This window comes from Odontesthes bonariensis, chromosome 23, assembly GCF_027942865.1.
Source record: "Odontesthes bonariensis isolate fOdoBon6 chromosome 23, fOdoBon6.hap1, whole genome shotgun sequence".
Lineage (NCBI taxonomy): Eukaryota > Metazoa > Chordata > Actinopteri > Atheriniformes > Atherinopsidae > Odontesthes > Odontesthes bonariensis.
Window position 1 is genome coordinate 32,194,456 of NC_134528.1, and position 19,020 is coordinate 32,213,475.

The window sequence follows — 19,020 nt, forward strand, 5'->3', positions numbered from 1 at the left end:
GTCAAAAAGCAGAACGAATGTGGAAGTCCACGAGTTTAATTGTCCATCATGAGTACTTCAAAGACCTTCTTTCCTCTTATAATGAAGCAGTGAAAGGCTAGATCCTCTTATTTCAGTAATCTCATAAATCGTAATAAGAACAATCCCAGGGTATTATTGGATCCTATCAACAGTATCATTTTTCCTCCACCTCATTTCTTAATCACTTTGTAAATAAGGTGATGAACTTGAGATCTAAAATCTCCTTGAGTTCCTTACTAAATGTCGATGGTCCTCAGTGCCTTCAGTCATTTAACCCCTTCTTCTTACTTATCCGATAGGAGTTTCTCTGTTAAGATAAACAAGTCTACCTACAACATTGCTTCTCTAACCTGTGAGGTTAAACAAGGTTCAGTCCTGGGTCCATTATAATTTTCTCTCTACGTGCTTCCTTTAGCTGGCATCATTCAATCTTTTAACAACATTTCTTATCACTTCTATGCCGATGACATTCAGCTGTACATGTCTTTTCAGCCTCATCAGCTGGATAGGCTGTCCACATTCCTCCACGGTTTAACCCAGATTAATGATTGGCTTTCCAGCAGTTATCTTGTTTTAAACACCAACATGACTGAGACCATGATTATAGCTTCTCCTGAGCTATATAATAAAATCAGCCAGGCTCTTGCTTCTTTTTGTCCAACTGCGAGGTCCGGCATTCGAAATATCGGTGTAATATCCGATTCTCCTCTGGGCTTCGACTCGCATGTAAAATCACTGTCTTGTTCCTGTTTCTTTAAATTTAGGAACATTTCTAAACTGCAACATGTGGTCCTCAGCTTAATTGGAAAAAATATTTCATGCATTTGCATTTAGATTATTGTAATGCCCTGTTTATCGGTTTGGACAAATCATCTCTTTCACGTCTCCAAGCTTTACAAAATGTTGCGGCCAGACTAGCAAGCGAACTCATGTAACCCCTATTTTATACTCTGTAGATTGCCTCCTAATAAATTTAAGGATTAGTTTTAAAATTCTTATATTAACATACAGAGCACTAAACAGCCGGGCCGCAGATTATATATCTCAGTAGAGACTGCAAATAAAAGCAGTAGAAATTAACTTCCTCTGCACTGTGTCTGAGCTCATCTTTCAGAATAAAGTGAGAAGCTCTGTTATACTGGAGTGGCTCAGAGTAGACTTGTTGCTATTTTAGTTTGTTTGGTCATTGAGATGCCACCGAGACACCTCACGGGGGAGGTGATGAGGCCTTGGGATACTCTCAGACTTTGCTGGAGATATTATCTCCAAGCTGGCCTGGGAATGCCTCTTTGTTTTCTCAGCCACGTCCAACTCATCTGGAGGGACAGAGTTCTGAGGATCTCCAATCAGACTATAGCCCCAATGACCCTTTCCAAGATAAGGGGTACAAAATGGATAGATGGATTTCTGAAGATATTCTGAACATGCAGTTCAGGGGTGCCAGTAAATCTACGCAGGAATTTAAGAACAAAATGAAATCCCTGTTTGTTCTCTACACAATCACTACCTGGAATAGCATCTGGTGGCAGTTTGCCAGTGGCCAGCATGATGTCTCTGAAGTTGAGTGAGCTGTAGTAGACATGACACAACTGCACGTTGGGGTTGTTGCTGACAAAATGGCGGAGTGGAGAAGCAATCCAGCGCAGTGAAGCGAGATCACCGCGAGTCAACACATTGACATATGCGGCCTCTGTCAACTCTTCTTTCAGATCTGACAACACAAAACACACATCATGGGCACATCAAACAATCCTGAAAGGAAATGTGCATTTAAAAAAGTGATCTCCGTAAATCCCGCTCACTGGGGAAACTAGATAGTTGTTTGACATAACACATTTCAAAATCCTGTTTGATTTTTTAAATGTTTTAATGGATTTTCAAAATACTTTTTTGTCACTTGTAGTGGAGTGATTACATAAAAGAAAAATTCTGATTTTATATTTGGTTTGAAAACAGTCCAAAGAAATGATTTTAAGAGTCTTCGATGACCAGCATCATTGTGTTTAGAAAACAGAAACAAATTTGATGCAGCAACACACACTCAGTAAAAGTTGTTCTAGAGGTAAATTAAGAGAGAAGTTTATAGAATCTACAGTAACAGAATTCAGGAAGATTCTAAAATCTGCAGATTAATTTGTGACAGGTGACGGTGTAAGGATTGGGTATAAAAGGAGCATCTACTAAAATCCTAAAATCCTTTTCCAAGCAAGCATAGTGAATGGTTTACCCTATTACAGCGCCGCAGCACTTCACAATGTGTTTCTCATTCACAGAGACATTCATATAGCACTTCTTATTTGTTATTTGGATAAAGATGAGCATATTTGGGGCAATGCAGGGGTTTAGTGTCTTATCCTAGGATACTTCAACAAGTGGAGGTACTAGGAATAAAATGAAAATAAACTATAAAAAGAATAATTGGTCATTTCAAATTTAAAGTATTTCTAAATGCAAGATTGTAAAGAACTTTGGTCTTTCAAAAGAATATTGTGGAAAGATTCAGGGAGTCTGGGGAAACCTCAGCGTGGAAAGGCCAAGGACAGAAAGCCCTGCTGGGTGAGCTGGGAGCCCTCAGGCAGCACTGCAGGAGAAACCGTCATCATGCCACCGTGATCCATGACACCCCTTGCCTTGCGCTCACCTCGGTTTCCCTGAGAGGAACCATTCGTAGCCATTATGCTAACAGTGCCCTGAGAGCTAGTGAATGAACGAAAAAGCACAGACAAGCTAACCTTGGTTCCTGGTCCAAATACAAAAGGAGGTCTAAACAATTTAGCCGATAATCCAGAGTCAGAATAACTGAGGAGGTCAAGTGATCTTCACAGGCAAGAAAGCAAAAATGTCAGGCACAGGGCTGCAGGCACTTATAAAGAGGGTGGGGGTGTGGTTGGTCTGATTTTGACAGACTTGGAGCTTCCTCTAGTTCCTTGTAGCAGACTTGAGGGTGCTTCCCATAGTGACATAGCGAGTGAGATTTCACAGAGAACACGGCCCAGTTCTCTGGAGCCCAGCTCGTCTCAGATGGACAGAAAGACAGTGGACACGTGTTCTGTGGGCAGATGAGTCCACCTTTCAGCTGCTTCTGGGACAAAGTGCAGAGAAAGAGCATCCAGGCTGTTCTCAGAGAAAGATCTAAAGCCAGCGTCTGTGATGGTATAGGGGTGCATCAGCAGTTAGAGTTCCGGTTTGGGGCCCTTTGGGGCCATTTGTCCACTTTGCTGCATGTCCTCCCACTCTCTCTGCCCTCATTTCCTGTTGGGCAACTTTCCAATAATATAACAAAAGGCAGATTTACAGCTAAAGGCTGAAGGAATCATTTGTGATAGTTTAAATCTCTCCACATTTTATGATATGCTCACACATCAGGTAGGTAATGTAGATCTAGATTTTAAGATTATCAAGATCTCTAACAAGATCTGGTCAGGTTGGCTGTTGAGCAGAAGTTGCGTTAAGCTGCAGGACGGCAAAAATCTACTGTTACTAACTACAAAAAAATGTATCTAGGGTGGCCAAGACACAGCTTATGGCTTATTCTTCCAAGGATTCCAATCCCTCTGAACAACAGGAACAGAACCGCAGAAGTCTAATTTAGGTCATTTGATACCTTGAGAGATGAGCTGGTGTCTGAAGGTGCCCCACCGTCCGTCTCTGAACACATTCATAACCAGATCGCCCTCCAACACTGACTGAATGGAGCAATGGCCAGGCTGGAGGCTTGGTGCTTCTGAGGACTTGTTGAGATTGGACACAAATATACAGCTGGGGACAAAGAAAGAAAACAATTATACAAATTGGGAACAGCATGCAAAAAAGAAACAAAAACACACACAAAAATATTTCAATAGCTGGTGTAAATATAACAAGTCGACTGTCATGCACCAGGACATCTCTTCAAGTCTGTCATGTGTTCGCAAGAATACTACAAATGGATTGTGTTGAGTTCAAAATTCATAAAGACACAGACACTGTACTATGTAGCAAAAAAACTTCATACCGTATTCGGTCGCCACCTGGCTCCTGTCGAAGACAGTTGACCATTCCCACAATGCCACAGGAGGCCAGAGAGGCAGTCAACCACACGGGACGGTCTGATGACTCTGCCATCATCACCTGCTTCACACATCCACACAGAATCATGTCAGCCATGTTCAGCCAACTGACTAACTGAGTATCTGCCAATATCTGAGTGATGGATAAATACTTTGAGACATCCAGTACTGGAATTTCATTATCGTTTGAATTTAGATCCATTCACACAACACAAAAAAAAAAGCAATCTGACAATAGCTAAAGAATGAAAACTGGTTTTCGACTTGTCTTTTACCTTTTTTGCTCTTCCACTCAAACATGATGGGTCAGTACTAATCTGACTACAGACAGAATCAAAGAGCTTTCAGGAACCATATATTTATATAGATTTAGCATATTCATATGCAATATAATTTTATTTATTTATTCATTTTTCTTAAAGACAATCCACTGCTGGAAATAATGTCACATCTGTAATGGAGATTGAAAGGGAAGCATGTTCTTACATACCAAAAGTGGACGGTATTCAGAAACCCCTCAAAACATGATGGAAAATGATGGGACACAGAGGATGTTTCTGAGAAGCTTCTGTTGTGAATTGCTGCTATCTAACTAAAAGTGGACTGAACTGAATTTAGTGAACACTATGTTCACTAAGTGTGAACAGATTCAAGGCAGCTGAATATTCTCTGAATCAGCTGTACTTTTCTGTGGTCTCTAGACAGTATAGCTGTGTTTTAGTATAATCATCTGGTTTTTAGTCTCATTTCTTTTGTTATCTTTTTTTTTATAAAACTCCTCTTCTGCACCTCCTTTGTATCGTCTTTATTATTCCCAAGTTCTCAGAATCACTTAATTTCACCAAGTGTGTTTTTTTCTGTTTTTTTTTTTTTTTTAACATTGTCCTGTCAAGCATCCATCTTCGCCAAGTATGTTGCACATACAAGGAATTTGTCTTGGTGCATGCACACATGGTTGACACATGATAAGATGGACAAGTCCAGATTATCTAGACTGTTCATGTACATCTAGAACAAAGGAAAGGACAATACAATCTATTACATATATAATAGTGTATTCAAATATCCTTTGTGGACCTTGATGGTTTCAAGTCTTCAGTGAGATGGAAGAGACGAGGTGAGAGGGATCTGCAGGCTCCATTACTCTGCTGATCCTTGGCTGCAGAGTACAGACAATTACATGCTCCACTGTCTTGACAATCCCATTTTATTTTTGTAGTACTTGGGTTTTTGGATTCCTCTTTTGGGGACTTTGTTTCCTGTTGAGTACCTGCCTCACAGCACCCTGAGTTTTGTTCTGGATGCGAGTTTAAAGTCACTTTTTGATCTCCACCTGCCTGGCTCTTGTGCATGTCTCCACTGTACTACTTGTGCCAGTACTTTGATAGTTTTGATTTAAAAAAAAACATCATAAAAACAAAAAACATTTTTAAAAATAGTTTTCATTTTTCAAACAAGTAACCCACCTTGAGAGTTTCCACCCACTTGCAATCGGTGTTGTCCACTGGCAAGTATACCGGCTGTTTGCCCAAAGACTGACGACGACAAAGAAAGAGGGCAGAGCCACAAAAAGACTTCCTGACAGCCACCAAAGTCAGTGAGGCCTCAGAGAACACTTTCTCCCACTCAGCCTATCGAGAAAAACAAAAACTATCAGCAAAACAACCCTGTATATGAAGCATGCTACTGGTCAGCTTATTTAACTCAAACTAAGATGAATAATTTCTTCCTTCTTCTGGATTTAATAAGATAAATTACCAGAATGAAAAAAAAAAAAAACAGACTCTGAATGCATCTGATCTTTTCAAATCACATAGCAGTGTCATGTGAAAAATGGGCACAACAAAGACAAAGTGCTTCAAAGAGTGAACAATTCTCTGACCTGTGTGAGCAGTCCATATGGGCAGCTGCTCTGTGTGGTGAGGAAGGCAACCGTCTCCCCCAGAGTCTCTCCCTTCAGCAGTGTGTGGAGCAGAACAAACCCCTGCTGTTTGGCACCAGAGGCCAAGTTTGTCACCAGCAGCCCGGGGTCAGTCCCGAGAGGACCCCATGCGTGGTTACACACAACCAGGTCTGCCCCTGATGCCATGCCTGCAGAGGCTGGGTCAACCAAAGGATTCCACTGAGATGAAGCAACAGACAACTCCTGCAAGGTGGTCTCATGGGCAGACAGAAGATCCATACTGGGTGCTGTGGCAGTGTAGTCTACATGCAGCATTGGTTGGATGTTAAGGAGGGGTACCACACGAGAGAAGAGCTGACCATCGTTTGAGAGAGCCTGGCAGTGGGAGGGATAGGGGAACAGCTTTAGGGATTGTGTTTTTTATGAGACTAAAGCTTAGTTGCATCATTCTGAATCCAGATGATTTTTGCCACATTTCTTTTAATCTTGTTTTGAGTCTTACCTCTAAGACTTTGATTTTGCCAGGCAGGCAGTTTTCCATGGTGATGTCCAGACAGTGTCTAAGGGCTGGATCATCCAACAGAGCATGCAGCAGACGGTCATGCAGCAGACACGCCTGCTCCTTCTCTACCACCTGCTGCAGTTCAGACTGAAGGTTCCCGTTCAGCTCCAGGCCACAGAGGAGTGTGAGCAGTCGAACCAGGTCGGGCTTAGATGTCTCGGGGTTTGAAAGAGCCTCATATGACTCCCTTTGTAGACCTGGGATGGAGAGCTTGACACCATGAGAGGCCAACTTCAGCTGCAGTCTGCGGATTAAATCTGGACAGAAGAAAATGACAGAAAATGTCAAAACAGAAGAAGAAATACATTTTTTATTTAAACTGATGATACACATTCCTAAAAATAAAATTACACTTGTTTTACAGAAACAACTTTAAAACCACTCCAATTAACATGAATTTTTTGACTTACTAGAATATGAGTGGTTTTCCACCTATAAAATGTGATATTTGAGAAACTTACATCATTTTAATCTTTGCAAGATTCCCAAAAAAAAAAACTGCCATCAGCTGAAACAAGCCTAGTCTCTGACTTCTGTTTGAGATGAAGTGCTGACCCACCACAATTAAGGAGACAGAAATAAAGTTCTCCACCATCATCAGCTCTTTCAGTCTGGGAAAGGTTGCTCTGACTGGCAGTCTAAGATTCATGGAACTGTTCCGTTTCAGTCCAAGTTATTTATTTATGTGGCAGTTGTAGCTGTGTTGTGTTTTGTGTGAACTTTGATTGATATCATTTCCAGATTTGAATGCCAGAAGACAGTTCCATTTAACATAACGGGATAATTGTGACGGTCAGTTTCCATGATCAGCAGCACATTCATTGGTACATAATGTATGTCTACAAGCTACATACAGCATGCTTTGTTTGAAAGGAAACATTTGTTGACCTATTAACTGTTTACACATTTTTGGAGAAGGAATTAATAGGCTCATCCTTTAGTTGCTTTGAGTGGACGTTGAAATGCCTAAAAAGGAGGACTCAGCAATAAGTCTTTGTTCCTTTTGTGATTGGTTGGAGAGCTGTGGCAACCCGCATCACTTTCCTCTTTATCTTTTGACTGGAAACTACGATATATTGATTTTTTTTATTCTTAATGCTGGTTGCCAAAGCATATTGAATGGTGTCTGTTGAGCGGAGCCACATTACTTCATTAAAGAAATCCTGAAAAAGAAACTTTGATGATATTCAGAATTATAATTGAGAGTTGGAGCATATTATGTATGGCCTTTAACTTGCCTTATTTGTTGGGGTTCCTTTAAAGGACCACCTCCAGTGAATTCCAAGTGTTTAAACTTTCTCAGTAGTAATAATCAACACGGCTAAGCATTTCCATGGCACTCCTGCAGCATACCAATGACATTCTTAAAAAGGGCTACACTGGTTTCACAGGAACTAATGCAGCCTTGCAGGCTGGGGATAAGTTGTTGGGCCTAGTGTTAGCACTAAGCAGCACACTATCAGCTCAAAGAGTCAAAGGCTTGTGTGTACTTACTTCAATAAAGGAATTGCTTCCTGTGAACTTGCGTGTCCCTATGTGGCTCCACTCTGCATGTATCCGCACTAATCACCTCTCTTTGATTACCCTTTTCTCCTCAGACACTTTTTGCCTACAGGTGGCCTCCAAAATCTCATTTGCACCATAAGTTACATCAAGAGACCAATTTCCACACCTGCATGCCAACTGCAAGTAAAGCTTTTTTCCTATCACTCTGTAGAAAGTGAAAAATCTGCTTTGAATAAATGTTCCACACAGTACCAGTCAAACATTTGGATGCACCTTCCAATTAATTGTGAAAACGTTTATGTTGGTCTTCTCTTAACGGCCTCAGTTCTGATCCAAAAACTGAGTGTCAGCTAAAGTTTATAAATCATACAGCCACAAAGTAAATGGGCTGCATTTATATAACACTTATTGAAGTGCCTTGAGATGAACTTTCCTAGTCTGGACGACCACATCAAGTACTTTACATCATAAGCCACATTCACATTCCTACGGCATGTCTGAGTCTACACAGTTTTTTTTTAACCTATGCATTGCTGTCTATTATACCAACACTCTCAGACCAATTAATGCAAGAGGAAAGTGAGACTGTGAAATGTGAACTTGAGCAGTCAGGGATGGAACCTCGAACCGTCCGACTGGCAGGCTTTACCTCCTGAAACACAAAGACACAAAGAGTGTTCATCTGTACCTTTGCAGAGTCTCAGCTGTTCTGAAAGTTCCCCGTTGGTTGAGAGGCATTCTGTCTCTACAAAGGGAACAAACACAAACTTCTCCAGAGTTGGGGGGCTCTGCTGCTGCTGCCTTCGGGGGGCCACAGTAGCGTGCAGACCGGAGATTTGGATTCCACCAGCAACAATGTTGTCATAGCTACGGCTGACACTGACATTCACAGCTATGGGAATGAAAGAGAAAAGTTCTGATCAAGATTTGAGAATTTATAGAAAGTAAACCTTTCATCCAAAAATCACACCATCCCTGTTCAAACAGACTTATAGTGCTATTACCATGTGTTTCCAACAAAAATCAACCTGTAACCATAAAGAACTGTTGGTCAGTGGAAGTCCACATTCAAGTCAGAGCAGTCATTATTAAAGCACATTTGAAGCACCTGAGGTTGACCAAAGTGCTTCACATAATGTAAACACAACAATAAATGATACAAGAATAAAAACAACATCCAAATCTGCTCAGAAGATCAAAACTGCTCAACTCGAAAGGACGGTCAAGAAAAAGAGATGAGTCCTCAGCAACAATCGGAATTGCTCAACAGTGGGATCAGATCTAATATAGAGAAGTAAACTGTTCCACAGATTAGAGACAGCCTCTGTAAAAACTCCATCACCTTTTGTTTTGTGCCTGGTTCTGGGCATATCAAGGAGGAGCTGGTTGGCTGACCCAGGTATAAGGTTGGGGTATGAGTTTGTAAAAAGTCAAGCAAGTAAGGTGGGGCCTGTCCATGAAGGCATTTAAAAGAAAATAACATTTGGAGGGAGTGCAGTACAGGTGAAATATGGTCTATTTTTTCCCCATTCTTGTCAGTAGAGGAGAAGCAGCATTCTAAACTAACTGCAGTCATCGAACGGATGACTGATCTAAACCCACAAACAAAGAATTATGCCTGGTTTATAGTCGGTAACGCAAGACGCAAAGCAAGACGCAAGAAGAAACGCAAGCCCTTGCGCGGTTGCAAGCCCCCCAAGTGAAGTCTTTTCTAAACTTCACGCAAGAAAAGACGCAAGCCTACGACTTGAAAACGGCATACTCGATCTGATAGTATGCAGAGCGTTTACACACAGTGCACTTCACTCCTGCCCGAGCCGAAATCAGCCAGCCTGAAAAGGTGATTTCCCTTAAGCTATAAACTCTGTAAATATATAACTTTAGCAACATTTGAAACATTTTCAGGCGAGAAAGTAGTCGTTTAGACCCCCAAGGTGTTGAAAATCTGACAAAATACCGGCTATTTACAAGAAGAAGAAGCATGAATCACTTGAAGAGGTCCTGGCGGTGAATTTCCTTTCATCATAGTAGGCTTGTCATTGAAAAAACCCGCTACTCCACCTACTGTCCTGGCAGTGAATCGCCACGCAGCACACGCAAGCGCCGGCAAAGCAAAATGAAGTATAAACGTCTCGAGCCATTAACATACGCGCAAGAAGAAAGCGCAAGGGCAGTTAAAAGAAGTATAACTCAGCCTTTACAGTAATAAAGATGAGAAGTTATGAAGCATTGGATCAGTCACCAAATCTTTTAGAGGGCAGACAGGGCCTTTACTGTAAGTCTGAACTGGAAAAAAATTGGACCTGACAACAGAGAACAGCTGTTTGTCAAATAATTAATTAAAACAATGTCAAAATATACACCAAGATTCTTCACTGAGTCAAACAGACCGAGAGTGCCCATATGGAGAAGTTCAGGATGTCCAAAGACTATAACATCTGTCTTATTTTCATTTAACTTAAAGGGGAAATGCGGTATTTTCAACATTAAGCCTCTTTTCTGAGTCGTCTGCAATGTTTTAGAACCCCCCTCACCACTTTTTTGATGTTTACTGCTGTCTCCGGTATTTGCCTAATTTTGATTCTTCTCAACCTGCTTCAGAATGGCAAGCATGGTGCAAGTCCAAAAAGGTCCGTAAAAGCACCATAAACGTCCGTTTTCAAAATCATCAACTCACCGGAGTGGTTACTGGTGTGCACTGGTAATCCATATCAAATTTCGTTGCGAAAAGTTGCTTCTGTCGTGTTTTATTTGGCAGCTCGTTCATGCTCGCACTATTTTCTTCGCGGTGGCGGAGTAAAACACGACAGAAGCAACTTTTCGCCACGAAATTTGATATGGATTACCAGTGCACACCAGTAACCACTCCGGTGAGCTGATGATTTTGAAAACGGACGTTTATGGTGCTTTTACGGACCTTTTTGGACATGCACCATGCTTGCCATTCTGAAGCAGGTTGAGAAGAATCAAAATTAGGCAAATACCGGAGACAGCAGTAAACATCAAAAAAGCGGTGAGGGGGGTTCTAAAACGACTCAGAAAAGAGGCTGAATGTTGAAAATACCGCAGTTCCCCTTTAATAAAGTTTAAGCTCATCCATAACTCAGACAAGGAAGACTTTTTTTCTTTTTTAATTTAAAGGCAAGTAAGTTGCAATCTACAAAACAATGACAGGAAATGTTATGTTTCTTAAGAACTGATGCAACATTAAAAAGAAAAGAACAATGCAAAGTAAAGCAAATTTAGAGACTTGCATGGAAATGTTTTAAACATTACTTCAAACAAGGTCAAATTCGATGATTTTGTACTGAGCTGCAGTATTACAGTGTTAAAAAGTTTATTATCAATTTTCTTTTCAGGCCTTTTGGGTAAGTCAGAAACACCAACTCCATGACACTGCGGTATTATAGGACGATGCGTTTTTCTCTTAACAGGATACCAGGATAGAGTTAAAGTTTTGATTGGAGTTTCATCATTGGAATTAACCACACCACATGTGTTCAGATCCTGTTCAGTGTTATACAAACATCATCTGGTATAAGCTTGTAAATGAATGGTTTTCATTTAGGGTTAAGGTTTACATAAAAATGCGGACCAAAATTCTAACTTCATTTTGCCCAGTACTGCCATGTACAAACCACCATATATTGGCTTAGTGTCCGTCAAACCTGTTGTAGCTGCTGTTCATGCTGATGTAGTGGCACCTAACATACATACTCATACAGTATTTAAACTGGCCACGCCCATGCGGCCACGATGTTATAATTAATTCTACTACAATACGTAAACATAACTAGCTACTTGCAAGTAGTTAGTTAAATGTTCTGCTTCCATCACAGAAATTAATCTTCCCATGACGCCGGAGTTTGCAGAATCTGGGCTGCTAACTTGAATTGCAGAAAAAAATTATTCAGTTTGAGAAGAGCGAAGTTGAAATGCAGTATTGCAGATGTTGGAGGGGCTACACTGCACTCAGAGAACCAAAGTTATGGCTCGTATGTAAACCCCGTATCCACCAGAAATAAAGCCGTCCAGCAGTCTGACATAAAGCAGTGATGTTGACCTTCAGTACTTACTCAGCATCAACCCGTGACCACAGCCAGTGACAGGCTGGATTACAGCTGGTGCTGGTGTGTTGGGCCAGTGCCATGCACCTTCACCAGTACTCTGGATTGCCCCCCCAGTTCCAGCAGGTACAGTGCAGCCCCCACACCCGCATCACAACCCTGCCGAGGCCACAATGCACTCCCCCCAACCCCGGGACAAGGGGGCACCAGCCTATGTGTTGGTGATGTTGAAATTTAGGCTGTTTTCTAACTGCCAGATTAGAAAACAGGAAGTGCTACCAAAACCTGTGCTGTGTGAACCATAACTATGTGACTAAGGATAGGTGATGCATTAAAATTGGAGGGCAGGATAAGGTGGGGGTGGGTGGAAAGGGAGGACAGCGACATATTCCTGTGCCGCAGCCGCCCCTCCCCACAAAGCCCTCCACCCTCGAGCCAGCACCTCCAACCTTATCGCACTATGGTGTGTGCCCTATGTGTAATAGCTCTGAAGCTGGTGAGGTGCATTAAAAGAGTCGTGACGCGAACCCACATCGGAGAGACACGGGGACAGGTAACAACCAGACTCTCCCCCATATCCCCCAGCCCCGACGCGCCCAACACTCGAACAGCCCAGCAGGGAGGGACAACACACGAGAAGCAGACACGGCTGTCCAGGGGACGACCAGCTGCAGCGGGAGGACACCGCAGACAGCGAGGGACACCTCCACCCACAATTGTGTTATACATCTAGAATGATAATGATGTATACTACAGCAATATAATTTTCCTTTGAGGATTTATAAAATATCATGGACCTGAATAACACATTTTTCTCTGTTGTGACAAACTCACAACACATATTCTAGTTCTGATTTACTCAGACTTTAATCAATATATTTAGAATTGATATTCTTTAAACATACCTTCCTTTCCATCAATGTACTTGCAAACCTTTTCCAGGTGGACAGCTGGATCTATGCACACGGACCGGATTCTTGTTGGCAAACGCAAACTACGACCTGGCAGCCCAACCACAATCATCTGCAGCATGGTGTCCAAAAAGGTTACCCAGTTTCCAGTCCACTGCAATTTCCCAGTGTCTCCTGGAGACATAATGAAAAAATAAATAAAATAATCGATCTTACATACACATATACATACAAATTAATATATACAATTTAAAAATGTAATTAGAGCAACAAGCACACATCATAGTTACCTCCATTGTTGCACTCCAAGATGCCTTGGAAAGTCTTCCCATAGTCATAGCCACGCAGTCGCAGCTCTTTGTAGACATCATGTGCCTTAAGCTGCATTTTGGAGTCACCGTCGCTGGGAGTTTTTTGATGTATGTGACTATGAAAGGAATCAAGGGCTGAATCCTCAAGAAGGCTCACCTTACCTGAAATACCATGTGGTAAATCAATTGGCAGATTTACAGGGAGAGACACAAAAACATACATGTTTTCTAGGCCTGCCAATTCTTCTTTTCAGTATTTGGCACAGTACTGCATCTACATATGTACACACACGTATATTGTATGAATATGAATTAAATATAGACAATTCCAGGGGTTAATGTCCTCGGGCTGTCAGGAAATGGCCTGTATGAGATCAAACTACCCAGAAAATGTTACACAGTAAAACGCTGAATGTGCAAAGGCTACTCACCACTGACAGTCAAGTTTCCATTCTCTGAAACCTCAAACTTGTTGGTGGCAGGCATTAGGTGCACCTCTAACTGAACAGACCCTGGGACCACCAGAGAGGGGAGGATAGTAAACATAGACAGAAAATTAAAAATCAGGTTCAAGCAAGCCAGCTCTTCAGATCTCCAAACCCCCACCCTCCAAAGGTCCTCCGTCCTCACCATTCTTTGGCAGGATGGTAGCCCTATGGATGGTCACATCTTCAAAGTTAATAGGGGTTGTATCCATCACAACCCCACGACTTCTGATCAAGGTGCGCCAGGCCAGCACCAGGTATCCAGTTGCTGGGTAGAGAATACGTCCGTCAATGCAGTGTCCAATCAGATAGTGGTCTGCCGACTCTGGGTCCGTCTCTATCGTTGGACAAAGATGGGGACAACAAGTGTACCAAGTGGTCAAATCAAATGAGAAAGCAGTTCATTTCCTTTCATGACACAAGAGGAAAGACTACTAATTACTTTTTAACCCAGATTAATTACCAATGTTATAGATGGTAGCAGAACTGGATCCTCCTGAGCCATGTGAAAAGTCTTCTGCTTTGGGGATGTCCCACATATGGGAATGGTCCCACTGCACTATGGGTGAGATCATAGGGGTACCAGCCGGCACAGGGTAGCTCACTGCTGGGCAGAGGCCATTATAGTCCAAGGTAATGCTGAAAGGGCGCATAAAATACATTTCTAATCTTAGTAAGGAAGTAGTGCTTGGAAGAGTGACAGAGATTGAGAGGCTGAAAGCAGACGTCACTATCAAGCCTATATTGAACTCCTTGATTTAATTGAGTTACATCAACATTCAATTTCCCTCTGGGATAAATAAAGTATTTTTTAATTGAATTTTAATTTAATTGAATTTCACAAATTACAATAACACACTAAAAGTCACTAAATGCAAACAATATGAGGCATTTACTCACCCATTCATGTAGACTTTGCCAATGGTTGAGAGAAAGAACTCAAGATTGTTGGTGTGGCCTCTCTTCATCAAAGGGAGTATTGAACATGTGTGCTTCAGGCTACGTTTAAGGATGGCCTGTGTAAGAACATGCATGAAAAATATCAAGGTTATTGCCACGATCATATCCTTGTAAAATTATGCTACCTCTTCCAAGAACTTTGATGGCACCACCACCAGGCCATGGAATAGCTATATTTAGAGTTCAAGAGTATAGAGAAACAGGATGCTGAGCTTCTATCTTGGCATCAGTTGACTGATCTAGGCACATATGTATTTAGCAATTTTATCGGTCCTACTGCAGGTCCACATGTTCAAAATTTCATAAACAATCTCGACTTAAAAAATTATGCATCCCTCAGGATATTTCATTGGCTTAAAATGCACTGTGAAAGGACAGATGTTATCCGATTTATTTGAACTTGTGTGGTAAAAGTTGAATATTTGACTGTCCCTTCAAGGTGCTAATGTGGCAAGCCTGAGGCCAGGAGAGCAGCAGCAAAGAGTGCTCAGACTACAAAAGACGAGTAAGCATTAGTAACAGCAGACATGGCATTAAGTCGGACACAGTTTGAAAAGCAGCGACGTAACCCGAGGTTGCTTCAATATTGTAGGAAATGTGCCCGATATCAGTGAAGTAGGACGGCTACATGTGAGAATTTTAGACGCACTGCTCTCAGTGAGAGGTGAATGAAGAAAATGATGCAGTAGGACTTTTGCATGCTGAGTTAGCGGCACCCTTGATTAGGGAAGGTTTGGGTGTGGGCAGTTTGGTAACTGTTTGCTTATAGCTGCCACTTTGAAGACACCTCGTTATTTACTGACAATCAGATTGGTAGCAGGTCGCGGAGGGTTAAGTAGAGTTTTGAAGGTGGAAAATAGTTTCCAGGAGTCAGTAGTACTGTGAATCTTGTCAATGTAGAACGACTTTTTTGCATCCATGACACTGGATGAGAATGAATACAGTAGTGCCTGGAATTTTGTTATTTTTTTGTGCCAGGTCAATTTTGTTAGATCTGCAGGATCTTTTGATTTGTGCCATTTCCTTTCTGCAGGTCTGGGGTTGGGGCACAGCAATCAGAGGGTATCATTGAGCCAAGAGTGGGACTGGGAGGATCGAGCGGGTTTGGTGGATGGAGGACACAGACTATCCAGTGAATGTGAAGAAGTAAATCAAGATTACAAGTTTGAGAGAGAAAGGCCTAAAAAAAAAACAAAAAAAAAAACAACACACAGCATGTAAACTTCCCTGCCTTTCCATGTGCTTACAGTACATGCGAAGCCTTCGCAGGAAGAAAAGCAGTCAAGTACATCAAAGCAGCCTTACTAGGCTACTTCACAGATCAGGGACAAATGAAGCTGTCAAAGAGTTGTAATGGTCTATCAACAGCATGCTGAACATACCTGCAGCAGAGCATGAGGTGCTATCTCCACCACCACTGCATTTTCAGGCACCAAACTGAGAGCTTCCTGGAACAGCACAGGGCTCAGCAGGTTGTTAACATGGTAGTCTGCAGAGCTGTACAGAGCCAGGGGAGACTCCCACTCAGACTGAGGGATGCTGGTGCTCACCCAGCGGGATGACCGCTGCCGTGGCTCCTTGATCACCTACACACCAAACATTATGACACTGAATATCAATAAGTGATACGAACATACACGGAATATTCACACATATGTACACATATAGTACAAAGCAAGATACATTGACGGATATTAATCCGAAAAATAACTTCTATATTTGGTCATTTAGCAGATGCTTTTATCCACAGTGAGGAAAAAAAAATTCAAGCTTCAGTGCACTAATTAACTATTTAATTTAGATTTCAAATAAAACAAATTAGAAGTTTAATTATATTGCTCAGCTCTGACTAGAGCAGCCTTAAGTGTTGGATGCATCAGTGATTCTTTGGACCTTTTTCAGAGCAGCCAGCAGGGTTGGACCAATGGCAGCCATGTAGTAGGAGTGAAAAGCAACACCGGCACTGCGCACCTCCTTCGCAAACACTCCCTGTTCCTTCAGCTCCGACACAAATGCACTGATTGCTTCCTGAAGAAACACACACACCACATTTATTAAGAAACATTACTATGTGCTTGTGTTTGACTTATTCTCCAATCTTCTGCATTATGATTGTAATGCTTGTCAACAGGTTTTCAATTAAAAAAAAAAAATGGCCAAAAGGAAACAACTGACTCTCACTGTGGCTTTCAAAAGCAGGAAGGGAGGAGGATGTTAGTTTCCATATATTTTAGGGTGCAAAAGTTTGCACAGCAGAGGGCACAGTATATGGAGATCACAGCTGTCTTCAGATGGAACCACTCTGAAGACTGCTCCACAATGTTGGACTCCCAACAAAGAGAGTGCAGAGGTGATTTAGGAAAACCATCAGACTGGAGAAACAAGGACAGCCACTTTCACCTAATTCACTTGTTTGGGAACTTGCATTCAGGAGCATTAAGATGTCATGTGGACATTGCAGTCACTGGGAATCAGAGCCTTCAGTTATCACGCCCCTCTCTGTGGAGCACAGGCAGTTTAGGTTCAGGAAGCAGACACCCTCTACCTTTAGATTAGGCTTATAATTGGCTTTGTTCTTAGACATTATGTATTTATATTCTGTATTTTTCTAAATAAGCCATGTCCCTATTTTGTACTTGTCCACTCTGCTTGTCCTACACAATGTATGTCCCTGAATAGTCCAAGACTTTAAGATAACATAACTGGACTAAATAACTGGGATATATGAAGCTTCTCCATCTTGTCAGATAGGTCTGTTACATTAGATATACGCCTAAAACAAGACTCACACACACGTTGTTTATCACATCCCAAGAACATTACGTGGAAAAGTGGTTGGCCTGTTCACGTCACTAATAACTGGCCAATTACATTCGGTTGCGTGTAAGTCCAATTTCTGTACGGGGCTGGCACAGCCCAAGAAGATAAATGTGAATAATTTCTGGGTATCGGGGCTCGGGATGATGGATTTTCTACGAGAGCTCCGTCACTCCAAGTCCAGAGTTGCCATACTTTACCTGTGACCAATAATAAATACTTTGTTTGATTAACTTAAGATTTCTCCAGTTTGTTCTTGGGCTTCCAATGAAAGAATCGGGCTAACAAAGCTTATATTTGACCCCTGGTTCGGCTGTAAAAGCTCTTTTAAATGCCCATTTGTCAATACAAGCTTAGTCATGAGTGAATAGTTGGGTTCCCCTCTATGATCCTACAAAGACATCGAGATGGTGTGTGTTATAATTAGACCTGTCCATGATTTTAAAACAAAGCAGGTTTTATTTATGCAACTTCTAGAACACGAATCCAGCAAATTACACTGTACAAGAAAATGATACAGCAGTGCAGGAGGATAAGCATGTCAAATTATGCAATAATCTGGCTGGGTCTGTTAAAACAACAAAACAAAACAGAATGTCTGACCTGAGGACCAGAGACGGTCACAGTGTCCTCAGCATTGTGGCAGGCTGGGACCACTCCCTGGGGACACTGAGCTATACACTCCTCCCAGGTCAAACCTGGATAAAGGCAAATACAACGGTAAGATGTGTACAATTAATAAAAACAAAAATAAATAAACATATTGAAAAGAACAAAATAGTCTAACTTTGGTCTAAGTATTTTATTTTTTACCAATACTCTCAGAGTACTTTAAATGTAGTAAGTCACGCTCCAAGCCAGCTTTCACTCAAAGGAGCATATTCTTGGGGTAGTCTAATCAGAGTTTATTTGAACCTTGTGATTAAGTTTTTGTACATGCCTTATACACTGTGGATTGAACCTTTTTAAAGTATGCTGAATACATATTTCCAAAGAAGGGCACTACAAAAGCACAGACTTCTATCAAGGCCAAGAATTTGCTCTTATGGTAACATAACTTAGCATCAGGACCTCTCAGACTGTAAAAAATGTTCTTAAATTCGCTATATATGACACTGGATGTCACATCTTAAGACAAAAACAAATGCAACATGCTCGCACAATGTTTATCTTTGTTCTCTGAGATGGATGCCATTACCCCTCTATATACCTAAACACCGAACAAATGTGTGCCGATATAATTATTTTCAAATTTCTAGTAATACTTAACATACATTACAGGTTATTAGGACAAAGGTAATGATATTTTTTGCAATTCTCCAGTGGTCAAATGCTGAAAAAGTTTGCTCCCTCCAAATGAGACCACATGCAAAGTTTAGTTTTGATAGATCAAGACATTGCTGAGATATGGCATTACTTCTGCTTGGT

At 41.5% G+C, this 19,020-nt stretch overlaps 1 protein-coding gene across 2 annotated transcripts in view; it reads right to left on the bottom strand.

The window, feature by feature from the left end:
* The window catches only part of fasn (fatty acid synthase), a 90,610-nt gene that overhangs the window by 35,021 nt on the left and 36,569 nt on the right, over positions 1-19,020 (bottom strand). The window contains exons 12-27 of one of the 2 annotated variants that reach the window (XM_075458054.1): positions 18,196-18,290; positions 16,669-16,803; positions 16,158-16,361; positions 14,716-14,831; positions 14,279-14,454; positions 13,961-14,152; positions 13,762-13,842; positions 13,310-13,492; positions 13,014-13,193; positions 8,730-8,933; positions 6,476-6,792; positions 5,953-6,348; positions 5,537-5,701; positions 4,016-4,131; positions 3,626-3,780; positions 1,529-1,732 (exon numbers count right to left, since the gene is read on the bottom strand). In XM_075458054.1, the coding sequence (XP_075314169.1) occupies positions 1,529-1,732; positions 3,626-3,780; positions 4,016-4,131; positions 5,537-5,701; positions 5,953-6,348; positions 6,476-6,792; positions 8,730-8,933; positions 13,014-13,193; positions 13,310-13,492; positions 13,762-13,842; positions 13,961-14,152; positions 14,279-14,454; positions 14,716-14,831; positions 16,158-16,361; positions 16,669-16,803; positions 18,196-18,290 (2,919 nt within the window). Of the gene's footprint in view, positions 1-1,528; positions 1,733-3,625; positions 3,781-4,015; positions 4,135-5,536; positions 5,702-5,952; positions 6,349-6,475; positions 6,793-8,729; positions 8,934-13,013; positions 13,194-13,309; positions 13,493-13,761; positions 13,843-13,960; positions 14,153-14,278; positions 14,455-14,715; positions 14,832-16,157; positions 16,362-16,668; positions 16,804-18,195; positions 18,291-19,020 lie in introns of both variants that reach the window. The other variant, XM_075458053.1, reaches the window with a different exon arrangement.